At 44.3% G+C, this 21,406-nt stretch overlaps 1 protein-coding gene across 2 annotated transcripts in view; it reads right to left on the bottom strand.

The window, feature by feature from the left end:
• NEGR1 (neuronal growth regulator 1) overlaps positions 1-21,406 on the bottom strand; it is a 548,474-nt gene that overhangs the window by 245,318 nt on the left and 281,750 nt on the right. For both annotated transcript variants that reach the window (XM_077277581.1, XM_077277582.1), the window contains exon 3: positions 4,448-4,573. In XM_077277581.1, coding sequence (XP_077133696.1) covers positions 4,448-4,573 — 126 coding nt within the window. The remainder of the gene's footprint in view (positions 1-4,447; positions 4,574-21,406) is intronic.

The following is a 21,406-nucleotide window of genomic DNA, read 5'->3' as shown; positions in this document are numbered from 1 at the left end:
ATAGCGATCCTATGAATGCGCCCGTGAGCATTATGGCTTAGTTGTGCTTCCCATTCACGGCTGGTTTTATGGAAAGTGGGGCCCTGAGCAACAAACAAAGCGGGTCTGCCCCTGCTCGTCACTTCATTTTAAATTGCTTTTATTACCATTTCAAAAAGTATCTATATCATCCCATTTAAAGGGAAATTGTCAGCACGCTCTTGCATATGGGAGTAGTGGTATGGCTGGGCAGGTGCTTCACCCTCCACAAAAATGATAGTTTTTTGCAGAGATACGATGGGTCCCAATCATGAGAAATCCAACAGAATATGTAAATCAGTCTGGAAGTGCACTGGGGGCGTGTCATTGCACTAACAGCTTCTTTCAAGAGCAATGACACGCCCCCAGTGCACTTCCAGACTGATTCGCATATGGCTACTAGACTAGATTTCTCATAACTGGCAATTCAGATCTCTACAACAAAAAGGTATCACTTTTTTTGGAAGGATAAGCCATACCACTACATCCATAGGAGTGGATACAAAATATATACTGCTGCCATCCAGTGGCTAATAATAAAGCCGTACCACTGCGCAGTATCTAAACATTAATACCATATTGTGCCTCCCAATAATATATGCTTTCCACATGATACTGCTCTTTAGTATCCAAATAATTCCGCCGTACTATATATAGTTCATACACCTATTCATAATCCATGTATTACCGCCATACAGTGTCATAATAATACTTCCATATGATGTTTACATATTACTGCCAAAGCCCAAATAATATGCAGCATCTAAATATCTCCATAGGAAAGTACAGTTCACTTTACAAATCCCACCGCCATCTAATACTTAGTAATACCGTTGTGAGCAGGTAGCACGCAGCAGTATTGTTTCATTATACTTAACCCTTAGGCTATGTGCTCACAAAGGGGTTTTATTATACAGGTGGAAGGTTTTTTTTGCTGAAACATTTCTTGCAACCTTTTGATTGGACAGCGCCTAGTTTGGAGCAGATTCCTTTAGGACATTCACTTCATTTTTTTTCCCACCAGCTGTTTTTCAAAACCCGAGGCAGAACGAAATGCTCAAAAACACTGAAAACACAAATAGAAAAGTGGTTTTACAATAAGTGGCGTCTTATTGTAGGTAAAAAAAAAATCCTAAATATCAATTTCAGTTCTGTTTATGGCTGATTTTATAGCAAATGAAGGCGCTCAGGTGACGCAGGTCGTGATGTCGCAGGGCTGCTCAGGACTGGGCACAGAGAAGATGTCAGGAAAGAAATTTATTTTTAGCATCCAAATAATTTTGCCAAACAATCCCTAAATAATACCCCCACGTAGTGCACACTTACTACCACCATATAGTGTCGCGTTAATTCCAGAGAACATCATCATGAAGTGCATGATGATCAATAGCTGAAAACCAGCAGTCAGCGTACGACTATTTCAGATGATGATCGTCTGTCATCGATCAGTTAAACCATTATTGCTATTACCAGATGGTTTAGTTTGAGTTGGAATCTTTAATTTTCTTAAACTTAAACTTTAGTAAATTTGTGCGCCTTTACTATCTTGTATTACCTAGAATATCAGCAGGATGACCGAACTGTAATTAACTACCTCCCACTCTAATGAGATGACTCTGCTCCATCTGTCCCAGTCTACACAGCACAGATAATAAGCTAGTTACAGAAATAAGGAGCTGTCATTAACTTATTAATTGACCATCATTAAGACGCAAGTCAAAACGCGTTAGTCCTAGCGCTGTACCGTGTGTACGATGCTGTTATATGCAATGTTATATTCGGTGGAGCACTATTGGTGATGTTCTTATTTTAAATGGCTCATTGAAAGCTATATTTTATTACAAAGTCACAGTCTCTTGCTGGATTCAACTCACGTTCCATTGTTCCTACACCGGCTGCTCAGCCCCCGTCCGTGCGAGATCTGGACTTCAGGAATCTACTGTATATGTCTACCAGGTGAACTGACTCTTTTCACTTTTTTCTGCCTGTCATTACCTCCCTCTCACTCCAATTATATGGCTCTGCTCAACCTGTCCCAGCCTACATAGCACAGATGATAATTGAGCTGCAGAAATTAGGAGCAGTCATTAACTCCCTCCCACTCTAATAAAAATGAGAGGACTCAGCTCAACCTGTCCCAGTCTACACAGCACAGATGATAAATGTGCTACAGAAATTAGGAGCAGTCATTAACTCCCTGCAACTCTAATAAAAATAAAAGGACTCTGCTCAACCTGTCCCAGCCTACATAGCACAAATGATAAATGAGTTGCAGAAATTAGGAGCAGTCATTAACTCCCTCCCACTCTAATAAAAATGAGAGGACTCAGCTCAACCTGTCCCAGTCTACACAGCACAGATGATAAATGTGCTACAGAAATTAGGAGCAGTCATTAACTCCCTCCCACTCTAATAATAATGAGAGGACTCTGCTCAACCTGTTCCAGCCTACATAGCACAAATGATAGAGTTGCAGAAATTAGGAGCAGTCATTAACTCCCTCCCACTCTAATAATAATGAGATGACTCTGCTCATCCTGTCCCAGTCTACACAGCACAGATGATAAATGTGCTACAGAAATTAGGAGCAGTCATTAACTCCCTCCTACTCTAACAATAATGAGAGGACTCTGCTCAACCTGTCCCAGCCTACATAGCACAAATGATAAATGAGTTGCAGAAAGTAGGAGCCGTCATTAACTCCCTCCTACTCTAATAATAATGAGAGGACTCTGCTCAACCTGTTCCAGCCTACATAGCACAAATGATAGAGTTGCAGAAATTAGGAGCAGTCATTAACTCCCTCCCACTCTAATAATAATGAGAGGACTCTGCTCAACCTGTCCCAGTCTACACAGCACAGATGATAAATGTGCTACAGAAATTAGGAGCTGTCATTAACTCCCTCCTACTCTAACAATAATGAGATGACTCTGCTCAACTTGTCCCAGTCTACACAGCAAAGATGATACAGGAATCAGGACGTGTCAGCATATTGTGCCTTCTCTAGTGTTCGATGAGAAAAATGAAACATTTCTGTCACAGGGTCCTTCTCCGGTATCACACAATCAACCGAACATGAGATGAGTGAACAGTCCAAGACCCTTTATGAAGTGCAAACCGAAAGTTCCATAAAACAATTCAACACACAGAGGATAAAATAGTCCAGGAACACGGATACAGTCGAGTAACAGGATGAAGATGAGAGTTACAATCCTCCGCTTAGAGATCGATATGGCGGTGCGGCTCCAGATACTTCTCTGTATAGGGCTCCTCCAGCGGTATTTTCCAGGGTAATCAGGGTTTCCCCATGTTTCTCTGGAGTGCTGGCCTTAGCATCCGCATCCCACAAAATCATCTATTTTACTGGTGTCGCTCCTCAGAAGGATAGAAAATTCCTCTTTATACCCACATTTGTGTTTTAGGTCATCATCCACAGGTCAGGGGGAAGGTGGTAGGGGCTCATCTCACATTGTCCGAGTATTTAATCATTATGCATAGTGTGTCCTCTGCTCTGCAGGTCAACAAGCCACAGGGAACCGCACAATGGTCAACCAACATATTATCACACGTAGATTGTTCAATGATCCTGCGTCCCTATCTTGCAAGGATAGCAGACAATACCCTGTAGGAGCGGATATAAGAGGCAAACAGCAGCCATTCAAAAATATCAAGAGTAAACTTTTAAAACGCATACGACAACAGTCTATGATTCTTCGCCTACTGAAAATAGAAGTCTGGATAATTAACATTGAATGCCGTGTCGTCACATTAGAGGGGATGCACAGAATGATACAGAGCAACAAGACAACACGCCTAAAATCTGTAAAAATATGCACATAGACAAAATGATACCCCCACACCATCACAACTTCCCATTTATATACTGTATATATAACCCTAATGTAAAGAATACATCATTTTCTGATTATATATTGCTCATAACATGTCAAAAATATATATTTTAAATTTTTTTGTAATCTATACAGCAAAAATGTGTATAAACCAGCACACCTGACCATATTTCTATCGAAGATCAGTTTCAACCATTGTAATGATCACTCAAAAATATTTACATCATAAAAAAAATATTATAAATTCAATTTATAAATAAATATAAATTTGCGAAAGAGTTTTTCCAAGAGATTTCAAGAGCAATTTCCGACCACAAGCCTTATCGAGATCTGCAGACTCAGTCTAGATCATGATCCCACAGGACACAGGTAGCAAGAAACATTAATCTCCTTCTCCCTGGATGAGATACATCACCAAACCCAATTATATGATTCTCAGGAACTCACATTCACCGCTATATATATATATATATATATATATATAGTTCATCCCATAACATACATTATCATGGACACCCATAGAAATATTCTCCGAGATTTTGGAGATGAAATGCAGCCACTGAGCGGACACCTACCTGAAGGTGAGATATGTTTCCATAATATTGAAGGCTCTGGTTTTCCACTGGCCAAACATGTAAGTGATACATTTGTTCCTTCATTGACGACCATGTTGGTGGAGATTTCGTAGATTTTCGGAGAAACTGCAACATAAAAAAAAAAACACCAAGTATTTAATACTATATATCAAATTACAGAGTTTCACCTTTACAACTTTTTTACTTCTTCTATCTTTGCCCAGAAGTAACTACATTTCTGAATGTGGAAAGAGATACAATGTTCTCCCTCTCTTGTGTTCTCTTAGGTTTTTTTTCAATATTGATTTATTTTCTTATATTATTTTTTTTTAGCTTTTTCCCAGTCGAACAAAGCCTTTTCTTCAGCCCACACAATCACAGTCAGCAGCGTTCTCCTCTTTGGACGATCCCTACTTGTTAGGAGCATTGACAATGTCCTTAGCGACGGGCAACTTCTGGAGCAATTAAAGTAGCAGATTCCAAGTAAAAAAAAAATCATGACAATTACCAAAGTGCATAATATTGGCCTAAAAAATGCACAGAATGTAGAACTGATGCAGATTTTTAAGCAGAACTGACTGCAGACAGAAAATTGAAAGTGGAAAACGGTTACAGACAAGTGATTGACATTTCATCAAATCACAACCATGGGCGCTACAGAAACTTCTGATGCAAAAAGTGTGAGTTTATGGATTTTCTCCCTCCCTGGGGAGAAGAACAAGTTAGACACATTCTTAACATGTTGCCGCAGTGCTAACTGTCAATCACCTAGTGGTGGGCGGAGTTAGGCTGAGAATTGAGCCAAGAACTATGGCAGCAGAAGTGCTCCATCCCGCCCAGAGCACTTCGAGACTCATTTGCATAACGCTTTGAAAGTGAATTTCTGACAATGCAACAATGTTTTTGTTTTGTTTACTAATGATACAGAATTGCTTATATTCAGACCTTTTTTATTGGGGGGGGGGTTGAATAAACTGACTGGAATTACCTGGTGACAATTGGTAACATGTGACTCAATAAGATTATAGGATGATGACAGCACAATCACAATGTTGTCTTGGTACAGAATAACGTGTGGCTTTCCAACCATTAAAAAATTGAAACTGAGGTTTGTTTGCTTCTTTTGCAAGATCATCCACAATTGTTTTCCTACAAACATTAACTTCTACTATATTGTCTATGTCCTGACGAGAAATTCAGCCAAAAATGACAATAAAAAATATCACAGAAACAGGTCAGAAAACTACTCTGTGAAAAGATTTGTATACAGTGCGGTTACTCCTCTTTTTCTATGAAACCTATAGAGATCTAAGACTACGGAATTCCTACCACCAATATAAATTTTCCATTAGAGAACTTTAAAAAAATATGTATGTTAACACTGCAGAACAAATTACCAGATCTAATATTATCAAGATTTACTAAAATAAACACTCACGGAATGTAAAATGCTTGCAGCACCATCCTCGGAGCAAAACCCTAAACCGAGGATTAAAAGCAAAAACATAAAAGTTTGCCCAAAGCACAGAAGCTTCCGAAGCCAACGGTGTTAGAAACCTTAACATGCAACATTACTTACAGAAAACGAAAATTCAGTGTTGGGAAAAAATGTAAAAAATTATATTCATTTACTTTACTAGCAATATAAATTCTAAACTTGCTACACTTTTCATGTGCTTCATTTGTCTATATTATATTTATCAGGATCATGAGTCCAGTGGAGGCTTTTTGCAAAACTGGTGCCCGTGTTTCTATTATACCTTTTCTCTGATTGTTCCCCTCCTGATTTTGGCTCACAGTTACTGATGTAAAATACTGACCAAATATTGATCGTGTGAACATGGCTTTAGCCTCAAAATAGGCGACACTTTATTATTAGTGAAGAGCGAACGTGTTCGAATAAGGTGTTATCTGAGCATGCGTGTCTTCGGTGTGCTCGAATAACATGTTCGCGTCCCTGCGGCTGCATGTCACACAGCTGCTAGACAGCTGCAACACATGCAGTAAAGATCAGTAAATCAAATCTCTGAGTGCTGTTAACAAAGGCATGGAAAAGTGTAAAAGTGATCTGTGTAATAAAAGTGCACACAGAATCGGCAGTCTGAGTGTGCTGACACGCCCCCAGTATACTGACACGCCCACAGTGCACTGACATGCCCACAGTGTCCTGACACGCCCACACTGTACTGACACGTCCACACTGTACTGACACGCCCACACTGTACCGACACGCCCCCAGTGTACTGACACGCCCCAGTGTCCTGACACCCCCCCAGTGTACTGACACGCCCACACTGTACTGACACGCCCACACTGTACTGACACCCCCCAGTGTACCTACACCCCCCCAGTGTACTGACACGCCCCAGTGTCCTGACAGGCCCACAGTGCACTGACATGCCCACAGTGTCCTGACATGCCCACACTGTACTGACACGCCCACACTGTACTGACACGCCCCCAGTGTACCTACACCCCCCCAGTGTAGTGACAGGCCCCAGTGTCCTGACACGCCCACAGTGCACTGACACGCCCACAGTGTCCTGACACGCCCACACTGTACTGACACGCCCACACTGTACTGATACACCCCCAGTGTACCTACACCCCCCAGTGTACTGACACGCCCCCAGTGTCCTGACACACCCACAGTGCACTGACACGCCCACACTGTACTGACACGCCCACACTGTACTGACACCCCCCCCAGTGTCCTGACACGCCCACAGTAATATATTATCTCTTAGAAGGATATTCAGTCAGACCATACATATTGTTTCATTATTCCAGATAAATTAAATTGCTCTGAGGAAGGTCTGTATAGGACCGAAAACGTTCAGCAATTGATCTGTTTGTCAGGATGTGAAACAAATAGACTTATCCTTCTTCAGAAACTATTGAGTGCCGAGTTTTTCTACATATTTGTTGACACGGGTTGGAGACCCTACTTGAGCACCTACTTCCATTTTTCCCAGAGTGCCGTGTATTTTTCAAATGCGCCCCAGTGTACTGACACGCCCCCAGTGTACTGACACGCCCCCAGTGTACTGACATGCCCCAGTGTACTGACACGCCCCCAGTGTACTGACATGCCCCAGTGTACTGACTCGCCCCCAGTTGTTGTGAACTGTGTTTCTGGGCTCCCTCTGGTGGTCACTAACGGTATTGTGTTAGGTATGTCTTGTTGCAGGCCTGAGCTCCAGCTGTGTCGTTAAGCAGCGGGTCTTTCCTATTTGAGTCTCCTCTGGACTCAGTCTCTTGCCTGGCATCGTTGTATCCAGACCTATTTGGTCTCCTCCGGATTCCTTTCAGTCTGCCTCATGCAAGAAAAGCTAAGTCTGTTTTGTACAATTTGGATCGTTTGCATTATTCAGTGTTTTTGTCCAGCTTGCTTTACATTTGATTTTTGACTCGCTGGAAGCTCTAGGGGGCTGATATTCTCCCTCCACACCGTCAGTCGGTGTGGGGGTTCTTGAATGTTCAGCGTGGATGTTTTGTAGGGTTTTCTGCTAACCGCATAGTCCACTATCTATTTTCTGCTATCTAGACTATTGGGCCTCACTTTGCTGAATCTAGTTCATCTCTACGTTTGTGTTTTCCTCTGCCTCACCGTTATTATTTGTTGGGGGCTTTCTATATCTTTGGGGTTCAATTTCTCTGGAGGCAAGCGAGGTCTTATTTTTTCCCTCTAGGGGTAGTCAGTTCTCCGGCTGGCTCGAGACATCTAGAACCAACGTAGGCACGTTCACCGGCTACTTTTAGTTGTTTGTGTCAGGATCAGGTATGCGGTTAGTCCAGTTTCCACCTCCCTAGAGTAGTATTTATATTTTTGCTATCTTGCCGGAATATCAGAGATCCTCTGCCATTGGGATCATAACACCCAGTGTACTGACACGCCCCCAGTGTACTGACACGCCCCCAGTGTACTGACACGCCCCCAGTGTACTGACACGCCCAGTGTACTGACACGCCCCCAGTGTACTGACATGCCCCAGTGTACTGACACGCCCCCAGTGTACTGACACACCCCCTGTGCACATCCAGTCTCATTTGCATATGGTTTCTATACTAGATTTCTCATGACTTACACATCAGATCTCTACAAAAAATGTATCATTTCAATGTTGGGAGAAGCACCTATGGAGACATAACACCATCGCACCTATGGAGACATAACACCAACATCCATGTGTAGAAGCTGCTGACAGGTCCCTTTTTAAGACATTTTCCAGCTTATAAAGTGATGGCATATAATAATATAATAGATTATTTTAGGATTGATGTGGGTACGACCTTAAATATCCTCAAAGTGAAGGACGGTAGCCACAATGTTCCCTAAGCCCCCACCCCCCATGCCCAGTCTCTCTCAGGGCCCTGTTCCCCATTTTCCTGGTTTTCCGCCTCTGCAAGTGAAGACATCTCTAGGGGGTTTCTGGCATATTCGGAGGGGCACGGGGAGAGTTGCTATTTTTGCGGAGCTTCCAGGAGGTCTCCCGTGAATCTAAGAGCCTCCTGGACATTTCGGGGGTTAGGTAGGAACGCCATAAATGAATGCGGATCCCCGGTGTCTACCCTGTAAGGGGGTAAATACTTTTCCCCAGCACTTTCTGTTCTCTATTATTTCTTCCGAGCAGGAAAAGCTTCCGTATAATACCTGTCACACTCACTCCTGCCGTCTATATATATCACACCTTTTAGCGGTAGAGAAGCCTTCGTGCCACCAGGATTATCAAGGGAAGAAAAATGAATTTCACACCAGGAAAACAAGCTCCATCCAGTAATATTTTACATTACGGAGTTTACAGCACATCCAGCCTTACCAGGCAATCAGTCCCCAGCTGGGAGATGCAGTGCTATCGGAGATGTACATGATTAGGTCTCTCACTGCTTGATTGAAATGCAGAACTCAAGCCTTCCCTCTCCACCGCCTCTTACATGGAAGGGGCTTCTTCTGATCTGGTGGCCCCCAAAGAACTTATTGTTGCTGCAAATCACACATTTGTTTGTTCTTTGCCCTCGTATTTTGGGTTGTAAACATTGGTAAATCCGGCATGAAACGACGAGGTCTACAGAGCGGGATCAAGACCAAGATGGTATGGAATTAGCTGATGGCCTCTCGACAGAGCAACGTCAGTAGGACACTCGTAGCAAAAGGTAAACTTCGTGTGACAAAGGGACGCTGGGGTTGTGAGGTCCCTAACGGGTTCAGAGCCCAAGATGGGAAGTCCACTCCTCCACGATCAGGTTATTTCTGACTTCTGATCTCTGAACCTGCACATCCAGGTATGGACGTCCCAACTGGGAATCTCCAATTTTCTCCTTAGGAAACGTTTCCACTAACAGCGGCTCGTGAAGTGTCAGGCAGGAGAAAGGAATCACTGTATGGAACAGTAGGCAAAATTCAGTCTTCAGGTGGAGAAAGGAGGAGTTGGGTCATAAGTGGACATCAGGCAGAGGTCAGGACGGGCAACGGACAACTGACCGAGATTGAAGAAAAACTGTGTCAGAGAAACCTAATGAACCCAATTACTCAGGCCCAAAGTGGGGTGCAAAAATCCGTAATAGCAACCAAGTGCTACTGTCTAGAGTGTGGAGCACTTACCAGAAACTGGCGCATGCACACGGCCTAAATGGAGTCAATGGGCTTGTGTCTGCTTTCAAGCTTAAGACTGTGAATTCCGAGAGACGAAAGAAGAGAGTGATGACCAGGATAAAAACTTCAGGTATCCAAAGAGGCAAGCTGGTATCTTATTACAGTTGGTAGTTTGGCCACCAGTCTTACTCCTACAGGACAAGATAGTCCTAATTTGAAATCTTTATTTCTGATATACAGTTTGCAGCCTGATCTAAGTTTCAGATTTTTCTCTTGGTAATATAAGCTGGATGTGAGGTCTGTGTGTCTCTCCCAGTAATACAGGCTGGATGTGAGGTCTGTGTGTCTCTCCCAATAATATAGGCTGGATGTGAGGTCTGTGTGTATCTCCCAGTAATACAGGTCGGATGTGAGGTCTGTGTGTCTCTCCCAGTAATATAGGCTGGATGTGAGGTCTGTGTGTCTCTCCCAGTAATATAGGCTGGATGTGAGGTCTGTGTGTCTCTCCCAGTAATATAGGCTGGATGTGAGGTCTGTGTGTCTCTCCCAGTAATATAGGCTGGATGTGAGCTCTGTGTGTCTCTCCCAGTAATATAGGCTGGATGTGAGCTCTGTGTGTCTCTCCCAGTAATATAGGCTGGATGTGAGGTCTGTGTGTCTCTCCCAGTAATATAGGCTGGATGTGAGGTCTATGTGTCTCTCCCGGTAATATAGGCTGGATGTGAGGTCTGTGTGTCTCCCTGTAATATAAGCTGGATGTGAGCTCTGTGTGTCTCTCCCAGTAATATAGGCTGGATGTGAGCTCTGTGTGTCTCTCCCAGTAATATAGGCTGGATGTGAGCTTTGTGTGTCTCTCCAGGTAATATAGGCTGGATGTGAGGTCTGTGTGTCTCCCTGTAATATAAGCTGGATGTGAGGTCTGTGTGTCTCTCCCAGTAATATAGGCCGGATGTGAGCTCTGTGTGTCTCTCCCAGTAATATAGGCTGGATGTGAGCTTTGTGTGTCTCCCTGTAACATAGGCTGGATGTGAGGTCTGTGTGTCTCTCCAGTAATATAGGCTGGATGTGAGCTTTGTGTGTCTCCTGTTGTGGATTCTGTTGGTGGGCTCCCTCTGGTGGTTACTGCTGGTACTGGGTGACTTTGGTGGGTTGCGGCCTTTGGTTTCCACCTGTCCATCAGAGGCTGGGTGTTTCCTATTTTACCTGGCCTTTCTGTCATTTCCCTTGCCGGCTATCAATGTGTTCAGATGTGCTCTGTTTGGTTCCTGCCTACCTGCTCCCAGATCTTTCAGGATAAGCTAAGTGCTGATTTTCAGTTGTTTGGTTTTTTGTCCAGCTTGCTTAGAATGTCTCTATGCTAGCTGGTTGCTCTAGTGGACTGAGGTTCTCCCCATGTGCCATGAGTTGGCACATGGGTTCTTGTAATCTCAGGATGGTTTTTTTGATTAGGGTTTTTTGCTGACCGCTCAGTCCCCTTTTGTATCATTCTGCTTTCTAGTTTTCAGCGGGCCTCTATTTGCTAAAGCTATATACATCATCTCTATGTGTGTGCCTTCCTCTCATATCACCGTCAATACATGTGGGGGGCAACTATACCTTTGGGGTTAATTCCTCTGGAGGCAAGTGAGGTCTTGTTTTCTCTGCAGTACTAGTTAGCTCTTAGGCTGGTGCGTGGCGTCTAGAACCAACGTAGGCACGCTCCCTGGCTATCTCTAGTTGCGTTTGTCAGGCGTAGGGCAGCGGTCAGCCCAGGTTCCATCACCCTAGAGCTCGTCCGATATTTGTTATACTTTGCTTGTCCTGTGTTATCCCTAGCCATTGGGGATTCATGATAGTATAGCCGGCCCACAAAGTGTTAATTGTTTGGGCTGAAGCAGGAGGAAAAGAAGTGTTCAAGGAAAATTTTTTTTTTTCCTTCAGAGTTTTGCTGCCTAGCCCTTAATTGCTGTCTAGCTGCTTCTTACCTCCTCTTAACCCTTGAATGGCTCTGATCTTAGCTGTTTATCATGAATGTCCAGAGTTTGGCTTCCAGCCTGAGTAATCTCGCGGCAAAGGTTCAAAACATACAGGATTTCGTTGTTCACACTCCCATGTCTGAACCTAGAATTCCTATTCCAGAGTTTTTTTCTGGAGATAGATCTACCTTCCTGAATTTCAGGAACAATTGTAAATTGTTTCTCTCTTTGAAATCTCGCTCCTCTGGAGACCCTGTTCAACAGGTCAAGATTGTTATATCGTTCCTACGGGGCGACCCTCAGAATTGGGCATTTGCATTGGCACCAGGGGATCCTGCGTTGCTCAGTGTGGATGCGTTTTTTCTGGCATTGGGATTGCTCTATGAGGAACCTAACCTAGAGATTCAGGCTGAAAAGGCTTTATTAGCCCTCTCTCAGGGGCATGATGAAGCGGAAATATATTGTCAGAAATTTCGGAAATGGTCGGTGCTTACTCAGTGGAATGAGTGCGCCCTGGCTGCAAACTTCAGAAATGGTCTTTCTGAGGCCATTAAGGATATTATGGTGGGGTTCCCTGTGCCTACAGGTCTGAATGAGTCTATGGCTATGGCCATTCAGATTGATCGGCGTTTACGGGAGCGCAAACCCGTGCACCAGTTGGCGGTGTCTTCTGAACAGGCACCTGAGACTATGCAATGTGATAGAATTCAGTCCAGAAGTGAACGGCAAAATTATAGGCGGAAAAATGGTTTGTGTTTTTATTGTGGTGATTCAGCTCATGTTATATCAGCATGCTCTAAACGCACAAAAGAGGTTGATGCTTCCGAGATTGGAGCGGGGGCGGTTTTGTCACAGAGAAGTTCTAATGGCTCGGTGATGAAGCCATGTGCTTTCTTCTCTAGAAAATTCTCGCCCGCCGAGCGCAATTATGATGTGGGTAATCGGGAGCTTTTGGCCATGAAGTGGGCATTTGAGGAGTGGCGTCATTGGCTTGAGGGTGCTAAACATCGCGTGGTGGTCTTGACTGATCACAAGAATCTCATTTACCTTGAGTCTGCCAGGCGTTTGAATCCTAGACAGGCTCGTTGGTCATTATTTTTTTCTCGTTTCAATTTCGTGGTTTCATACCTGCCAGGTTCAAAGAATGTGAAGGCAGATGCTCTTTCCAGGAGTTTTGTGCCTGACTCTCCTGGAGACACTGGGCCTGCTGGTATCCTTAGGGATGGGGTAATATTGTCCGCCGTATCCCCAGACTTGCGACGCGCATTGCAGGAGTTTCAGGTGGATAAACCGGATCGATGTCCACCAGAAAGACTGTTTGTTCCGGATGATTGGACCAGTAGAGTCATCTCCGAGGTCCATTCTTCTGTGTTGGCTGGTCATCCTGGAATATTTGGTACAAGAGATTTGGTGGCCAGGTCTTTTTGGTGGCCTTCCTTGTCTAGGGATGTGCGTACCTTTGTGCAGTCTTGTGAAGTGTGTGCTCGAGCTAAGCCTTGCTGTTCACGGGCTAGTGGGTTGTTGTTATCTTTGCCCATCCCGAAGAGGCCTTGGACGCACATTTCCATGGATTTTATTTCTGATCTCCCGGTTTCACAGAAAATGTCCGTTATCTGGGTTGTGTGTGACCGCTTTTCTAAGATGGTTCATTTGGTGCCCTTGCCTAAGTTGCCTTCCTCCTCTGAGTTGGTCCCTTTGTTTTTTCAGAACGTGGTTCGTTTGCATGGGATTCCGGAGAATATCGTTTCTGACAGGGGATCCCAGTTTGTGTCTAGATTTTGGCGGACGTTTTGTGCCAAGATGGGCATTGATTTGTCTTTCTCGTCTGCATTCCATCCTCAGACGAATGGCCAGACGGAGCGAACTAATCAGACCTTGGAAACTTATTTGAGGTGTTTTGTTTCTGCTGATCAGGATGACTGGGTTGCTTTTTTGCCACTGGCCGAATTTGCTCTTAATAATCGGGCTAGTTCTGCCACGTTGGTCTCTCCTTTTTTTTGTAATTCGGGGTTTCATCCTCGTTTTTCCTCTGGTCAGGGGGAATCTTCGGATTGTCCTGGAGTGGACGTGGTGGTGGACAGGCTACATCAGATTTGGAATCAGGTGGTGGACAATTTGAAGTTATCTCAGGAGAAGACTCAGCAGTTTGCTAATCGCCGTCGCCGCGTGGGTCCCCGACTTCTTGTTGGGGACTTGGTGTGGTTGTCTTTTCGTTTTGTCCCTATGAAGGTCTCTTCTCCTAAGTTCAAGCCTCGGTTCATCGGTCCTTATAGGATCTCGGAGATTCTTAACCCTGTATCTTTTCGTTTGGATCTCCCAGCATCGTTTGCTATTCATAATGTGTTCCATCGGTCGTTGTTGCGGAGGTATGAGGTACCCGTTGTTCCTTCGGTCGAGCCTCCTGCTCCGGTGCTGGTGGAGGGAGAATTGGAGTATGTTGTTGAAAAGATCTTGGATTCTCGTGTTTCCAGACGCAAACTCCAGTATTTGGTTAAGTGGAAGGGTTATGGTCAGGAGGATAATTCCTGGGTGGTCGCCTCCGATGTTCACGCGACTGATTTGGTCCGCACCTTCCATAGAGCTCACCCTGATCGCCCTGGGGGTTCTCGTGAGGGTTCGGTGACCCCTCCTCAAGGGGGGGGTACTGTTGTGGATTCTGTTGGTGGGCTCCCTCTGGTGGTTACTGCTGGTACTGGGTGACTTTGGTGGGTTGCGGCCTTTGGTTTCCACCTGTCCATCAGAGGCTGGGTGTTTCCTATTTTACCTGGCCTTTCTGTCATTTCCCTTGCCGGCTATCAATGTGTTCAGATGTGCTCTGTTTGGTTCCTGCCTACCTGCTCCCAGATCTTTCAGGATAAGCTAAGTGCTGATTTTCAGTTGTTTGGTTTTTTGTCCAGCTTGCTTAGAATGTCTCTATGCTAGCTGGTTGCTCTAGTGGACTGAGGTTCTCCCCATGTGCCATGAGTTGGCACATGGGTTCTTGTAATCTCAGGATGGTTTTTTTGATTAGGGTTTTTTGCTGACCGCTCAGTCCCCTTTTGTATCATTCTGCTTTCTAGTTTTCAGCGGGCCTCTATTTGCTAAAGCTATATACATCATCTCTATGTGTGTGCCTTCCTCTCATTTCACCGTCAATACATGTGGGGGGCAACTATACCTTTGGGGTTAATTCCTCTGGAGGCAAGTGAGGTCTTGTTTTCTCTGCAGTACTAGTTAGCTCTTAGGCTGGTGCGTGGCGTCTAGAACCAACGTAGGCACGCTCCCTGGCTATCTCTAGTTGCGTTTGTCAGGCGTAGGGCAGCGGTCAGCCCAGGTTCCATCACCCTAGAGCTCGTCCGATATTTGTTATACTTTGCTTGTCCTGTGTTATCCCTAGCCATTGGGGATTCATGATAGTCTCCCTGTAATATAAGCTGGATGTAAGGTCTGTGTGTCTCTCTCAGTAATATAGGCTGGATGTGAGCTTTGTGTGTCTCCCTGTAATATAGGCTGGATGTGAGGTCTGTGTGTCTCTCCCTGTAATATAGGCTGGATGTGAGCTCTGTGTGTCTCTCCCAGTAATATAGGCTGGATGTGAGATCTGTGTGTCTCTCCCGGTAATATAGGCTGGTTGTGAGCTCTGTGGGTCTCCCTGTAATATTGGCTGGATGTGAGGTCTGTGTGTCTCTCCCAGTAATATAGGCTGGATGTGAGGTCTGTGTGTCTCTCCCAGTAATATAGGCTGGATGTGAGGTCTGTGTGTCTCTCCCAGTAATATAGGCTGGATGTGAGGTCTGTGTGTCTCTCCCAGTAATATAGGCTGGATGTGAGGTTTGTGTCTCTCCCAGTAATATAGGCTGGATGTGAGCTCTGTGTGTTTCTCCCAGTAATACAGGATGGATGTGAGCTCTGTGTTTCTCTCCCAGTAATATAGGCTGGATGTGAGGTCTGTGTGTCTCTCCCAGTAATATAGGCTGGATGTGAGGTTTGTGTCTCTCCCAGTAATATAGGCTGGATGTGAGGTCTGTGTGTCTCTCCCAGTAATATAGGCTGGATGTGAGTCTGTGTGTCTACCCCAGTAATATAGGCTGGATGTGAGATCTGTGTGTCTCTCCCAGTAATATAGGCTGGATGTGAGATCTGTGTGTCTCTCCCAGTAATATAGGCTGGATGTGAGGTCTGTGTGTCTCTCCCAGTAATATAGGCTGGATGTGAGGTTTGTGTCTCTCCCAGTAATATAGGCTGGATGTGAGCTCTGTGTGTTTCTCCCAGTAATACAGGATGGATGTGAGCTCTGTGTGTCTCTCCCAGTAATATAGGCTGGATGTGAGGTCTGTGTGTCTCTCCCAGTAATATAGGCTGGATGTGAGGTCTGTGTGTCTCTCCCAGTAATATAGGCTGGATGTGAGGTCTGTGTGTCTCTCCCAGTAATATAGGCTGGATGTGAGCTCTGTGTGTTTCTCCCACTAATACAGGATGGATGTGAGGTCTGTGTGTCTCTCCCAGTAATATAGGCTGGATGTGAGCTCTGTGTGTCTCTCCCAGTAATATAGGCTGGATGTGAGCTTTGTGTGTCTCTCCCAGTAATATAGGCTGGATGTGAGGTCTGTGTGTCTCTCCCAGTAATATAGGCTGGATGTGAGGTCTGTGTGTCTCTCCCAGTAATATAGGCTGGATGTGAGGTCTGTGTGTCTCTCCCAGTAATATAGGCTGGATGTGAGCTATGTGTGTCTCTCCCAGTAATATAGGCTGGATGTGAGGTCTGTGTGTCTCTCCCAGTAATATAGGCTGGATGTGAGCTCTGTGTCTCTCCCAGTAATATAGGCTGGATGTGAGCTCTGTTTGTCTCTCCCAGTAATATAGGCTGCATGTGAGCTCTGTGTGTATCTCAGTAATATAGGCCAGAATATAGGTTGGAAGTGAGATCTGTGTGATTCTGCAAGTAAAAGAGGATTCATGTGATGTGATATCTGTGCGTCTTTAGGTTGCTCCAATGTTAATCAGCTCATGTATCAGCACAGCTTATGTCCTACACTTAAAGTAATTTAATTTGCAATCCTCTGAGACTATAGACACTTTCACCTCTTTCCACTTATGAGATCTGTATACAGCCTCCACGCCAGCCCTGCTGCTACATCTATCACTAAAAGAAGGGAGAGGGAAAGCAGCGAGTCTACAGAACAAGGAACTCGAAAAGTGACTTACAAACACTCTGCAGCAGCAAAATGGTAAAATCTTTTTTAATGAAGACAGCTTAAAACATTGCTTAACTTTGTATTTAGGAAGCAAATGAACAATGAAAAATAAATTCTATGTGAAGGTGTGCAAGGGCTTATTGTTATTTTGGAGTCATCATAATCACTGGACCAAGTACAATCATGATTGTGAACGCCTTTATTTAAGAAGTTTATGTCCTAAAACAAGGTACGATATTGATAGACTTTACATTCCTATGTCTCGCTGAGATTAAATTCGCTTTCCTTCTTAGGGACGCGATTTCATGAGGTTGGGAAATTAGATTGTCAGCTTCACTGGAGCAGGTAATCATGGGACTACATATGTTTCCTGTAAACCTTTCTGCTGACACTACACATAAAATAATGATATGACCGAAGTAACATCACGTGGTACCGCAGCCTTGTACATACTGTAGGGACAGGAAACATTGTTATTGGTTTCTTATCCACTGGGGGCAGTATAACAGAAGTCTATATTCATGTCCAATGTTACATTATTATTATTATACTTCTTACAATTTTGTATGATCCTGTGATTTTCCATCATCTAATTATCCATCACCCATCAGACTCTGTTACTGCATTTAAAGGAATTTCTTTTATGTCTTTGTTTAAAGGGATAGTCCTCTTGGCATAACTTGTTTTATGTGGCAGCTCCCCCACTGGTTAGGTGGAGGTATTACACTGAACGATCAGTGCTAGCTAATAAAAATGGGACACAGCAGCCCCCTCCATGAAGTCTGTATGCAGTTACATGGCATATTCATTAGGATTTGGGATTGATCGGACCTCCCCTTTAATTTTCAAGCAGTGCCAGCAATAACTGGTATATATGTATTTTCTTCAAGAAAACGTCTATTATCAGTATAAGAAAAACTAATGAAAAGTGCTCATCCAGCAGAACCTGATGATTAGTCTGCAATGTCCTTTACTGCTCAGATGATATCGAATTAAATGAAAGAACATTTCCTATAAGACGGGATGAAATCTAATGATGTCCTAAAAAGAAATGTTCAGAAGTCGGCGGCTCGGAGCTCACAGCAGACGCTTCTATGTGAAGCCGACTTCTGACTTGAAGGTAATATGGCTGCAGGATGCGACACACGGGCCGTAATGAGCGCGGCACAAATGAAGCCTTGAACATCTCTGCTCTGGTCCTGTAACACGGGGGGGATGAAGCTCCGGGACAGGGAATTACACGGTCATTATAATATATCGCAGACATTCACACAGGCTGCAAAGTGTGAAATTATGGAACTTAACATGGAACTTGAAACGTCGCCCCTTGTTTCCTGGATGAAGGCATCGTATCCCCTCCGGCTTATTCTCCCCTTTCCTTCCTTTTTTTAAACCCCCTTCCAAAACTTATAGCTACAAATGTACTAACTTAGAAAATGTTGCCCCCCCAAAAAAAACTATCAATTGTGTTCACTATCATGGGATTCCCTGTTATCCATCATTGTCTGGAGTCTCCACCACTCTGGGTCCAATCTAACCGACTACCCAAAAGACGCCCCTCAATGTATGCCCCATGGCACAACCCTAATCAGTGATTGGCAGATATTATATGCAGAATCTCTTCTCGCTAAACTAAGGACTGTATACACAAGGTGATAAGTTCGAGGGGAGAGGCTCCTGCTGCAGTCAGCTGTCTCACAACCAGATACATTACAATGAGGTGGGAGAAGTGGGGCAAGGCTGAGCTCTTGATGACAAGTGGGAGGGGAGAGGCTCCTGCTGCAGTCAGCTGTCTCACAACCAGATACAGTACAATGAGGTGGGAGAAGTGGGGCATGGCTGAGCTCTTGATGACGAGTTGGAGGGGAGAGGCTCCTGCTGCAGTCAGCTGTCTCACAACCAGATACAGTACAATGAGGTGGGAGAAGTGGGGCATGGCTGAGCTCTTGATGACGAGTTGGAGGGGAGAGGCTCCTGCTGCAGTCAGCTGTCTCACAACCAGATACAGTACAATGAGGTGGGAGAAGTGGGGCATGGCTGAGCTCTTGATGACGAGTTGGAGGGGAGAGGCTCCTGCTGCAGTCAGCTGTCTCACAACCAGATACAGTACAATGAGGTGGGAGAAGTGGGGCATGGCTGAGCTCTTGATGACGAGTTGGAGGGGAGAGGCTCCTGCTGCAGTCAGCTGTCTCACAACCAGATACAGTACAATGAGGTGGGAGAAGTGGGGCAAGGCTGAGCTCTTGATGACAAGTGGGAGGGGAGAGGCTCCTGCTGCAGTCAGCTGTCTCACAACCAGATACAGTACAATGAGGTGGGAGAAGTGGGGCATGGCTGAGCTCTTGAAACAAAGAGGAGAATTCTTTAATTTGAGACAACTAGCTATTAACAATGAAATAAAGGGAGCCGGTCCTGGGATACTTATTTTTGCCTGTGCATTTTTCTGTGTTTTTTAAAGGGAATCTCATAGCATTTTTGTTATCTGAGAACATCATGATATAGGGGCAGAGACCCTGAGTCCAGTGATGTATCACTTACTGGGCTGATTGGTGCAGTTGTGACAAAATGCCTATTTTCTCTGCTGTAGATGTAGCAGTGCTCAAATGCTGAGCGGTGTATAACTCCGCCCACAGCACTGATTGGCAGCTTCCTGTGCATATTTTGCCAATCAGTGGTGGAGGTGGGGTTACACAGATTAACTGGACTAACTGGCACATGACACCTTGTCCTCTAATGATAATCCCCTGCTGATAAAACACTGATTGTATTAAAACTACAACACACAGCTCAGTAAGTGAACACATTACTGGAATCAGGGTCTCTGCCCCTATATTATGCTGCTCTCAGTTTAAATAGCAAAAACCTTCTGATAGAATCCATTCAAAGAGTATTTAAAAAAAAAAACAGTTTATTGTTAATATCTGAATTGTGAAGTGTTGATGTTACCCATAGTTAGGTTTTTTAAACCCCCTTTGTGGATAAAAAGTGACAAATACCCAGACCACCTAACCACAAGGAAGGAAAGACAAAAATTCTACCATCCAAGCCCTATTTTTACTTTAGCTTTCTCTACTTTATTTTACATGGTACAAGTTTTCCTCTCCAAAAAGTAAAAAAGATCAGCGAGTGAGCTGGCAGGAAGCTGGGGAGAAGGGAAGCCAAAAGTCATCCCAGTGACACACGACTGGCCTGAGATGGCTGAGGGCTGGAAAAACTTCCAAAATAAAGTGCAAACAAAAGTTTTGATAAAAACCTCTGTTGAAAAGTGACTGCACAGTGTAACCTCAGGAATCATCCAAACGATAGGGTCTAGATATCTGCAGGTGGAAAGATGTTCTCAGACATTCAAGATGGCAGAACATCTTTGGCTTTTCGAACACCATGGCTGGTGCCAACAATAAAGCAAGTTTTTGTATTTTTCGAGCCATGCGTCTTCCATTACGTCTTTGGATGTAATAATCTATTGATTTTTTTGACGTATCTGCATGAAGCAAATCAGTATTTCTGTCCGGTGGTCCCCGGCGCTGCGCTACATTCAGATGGACATTTTTATTTTTTGTATTTTTTAGATGAATCAGAGACAGAAGAAACGACATATTGCAAGGTAGCTGGAATGATGAAAGAGAGGACAGGCTGCAACAGACATGGAAACGCCTGGGGCATTTATCTTAGAAACAAGTTATCACATTCAAGATGTCAAAATTGAGTAAATCTACACGAGGCGAGCGGTGTATTATTTATAAGATGAAAAGCAGAACTGGGGCTGTTGACATTATTTCAAGATCAGTCCTATCTATATCAGAAAATAACACGTCCATGGAGAAAAGGTAATGAGATGAAAGAGACATAATTGCATGTGAAAAATTAGCAGGAAAATCTGAAATTACAGTATGTCTTTTATGAAATGGCTCGGAGCGATATGCTAGTTTTAGTTAAATTTAGATGTAATTTCCAGGACGGTCTGCGCTGTACAGACACATCAAAACACATTACAGCTCATGAGGGCATGCCCCGGAGCGCTCGCGGCTTTATCGGAGCCGTCTAGTATCTGGACGGTGTAGGAAGGAAGACCTGGATCATGTTGGCTTGGATTGGGTCCTGGGTGGGCATCACGTGCACAATCATGGATGATAGTATAGGAGTTGACATCTTCCCTTGTGAACTTTTTTTCTTGATCGCCACCTTATTTTGCATGGCGGCTGCCAAAAAGTTGCATAAATTGTGACACTGCAAGAGA

This window comes from Ranitomeya variabilis, chromosome 8 (assembly GCF_051348905.1).
Source record: "Ranitomeya variabilis isolate aRanVar5 chromosome 8, aRanVar5.hap1, whole genome shotgun sequence".
Lineage (NCBI taxonomy): Eukaryota > Metazoa > Chordata > Amphibia > Anura > Dendrobatidae > Ranitomeya > Ranitomeya variabilis.
This window is presented reverse-complemented; position numbering and strand designations above follow the sequence as displayed.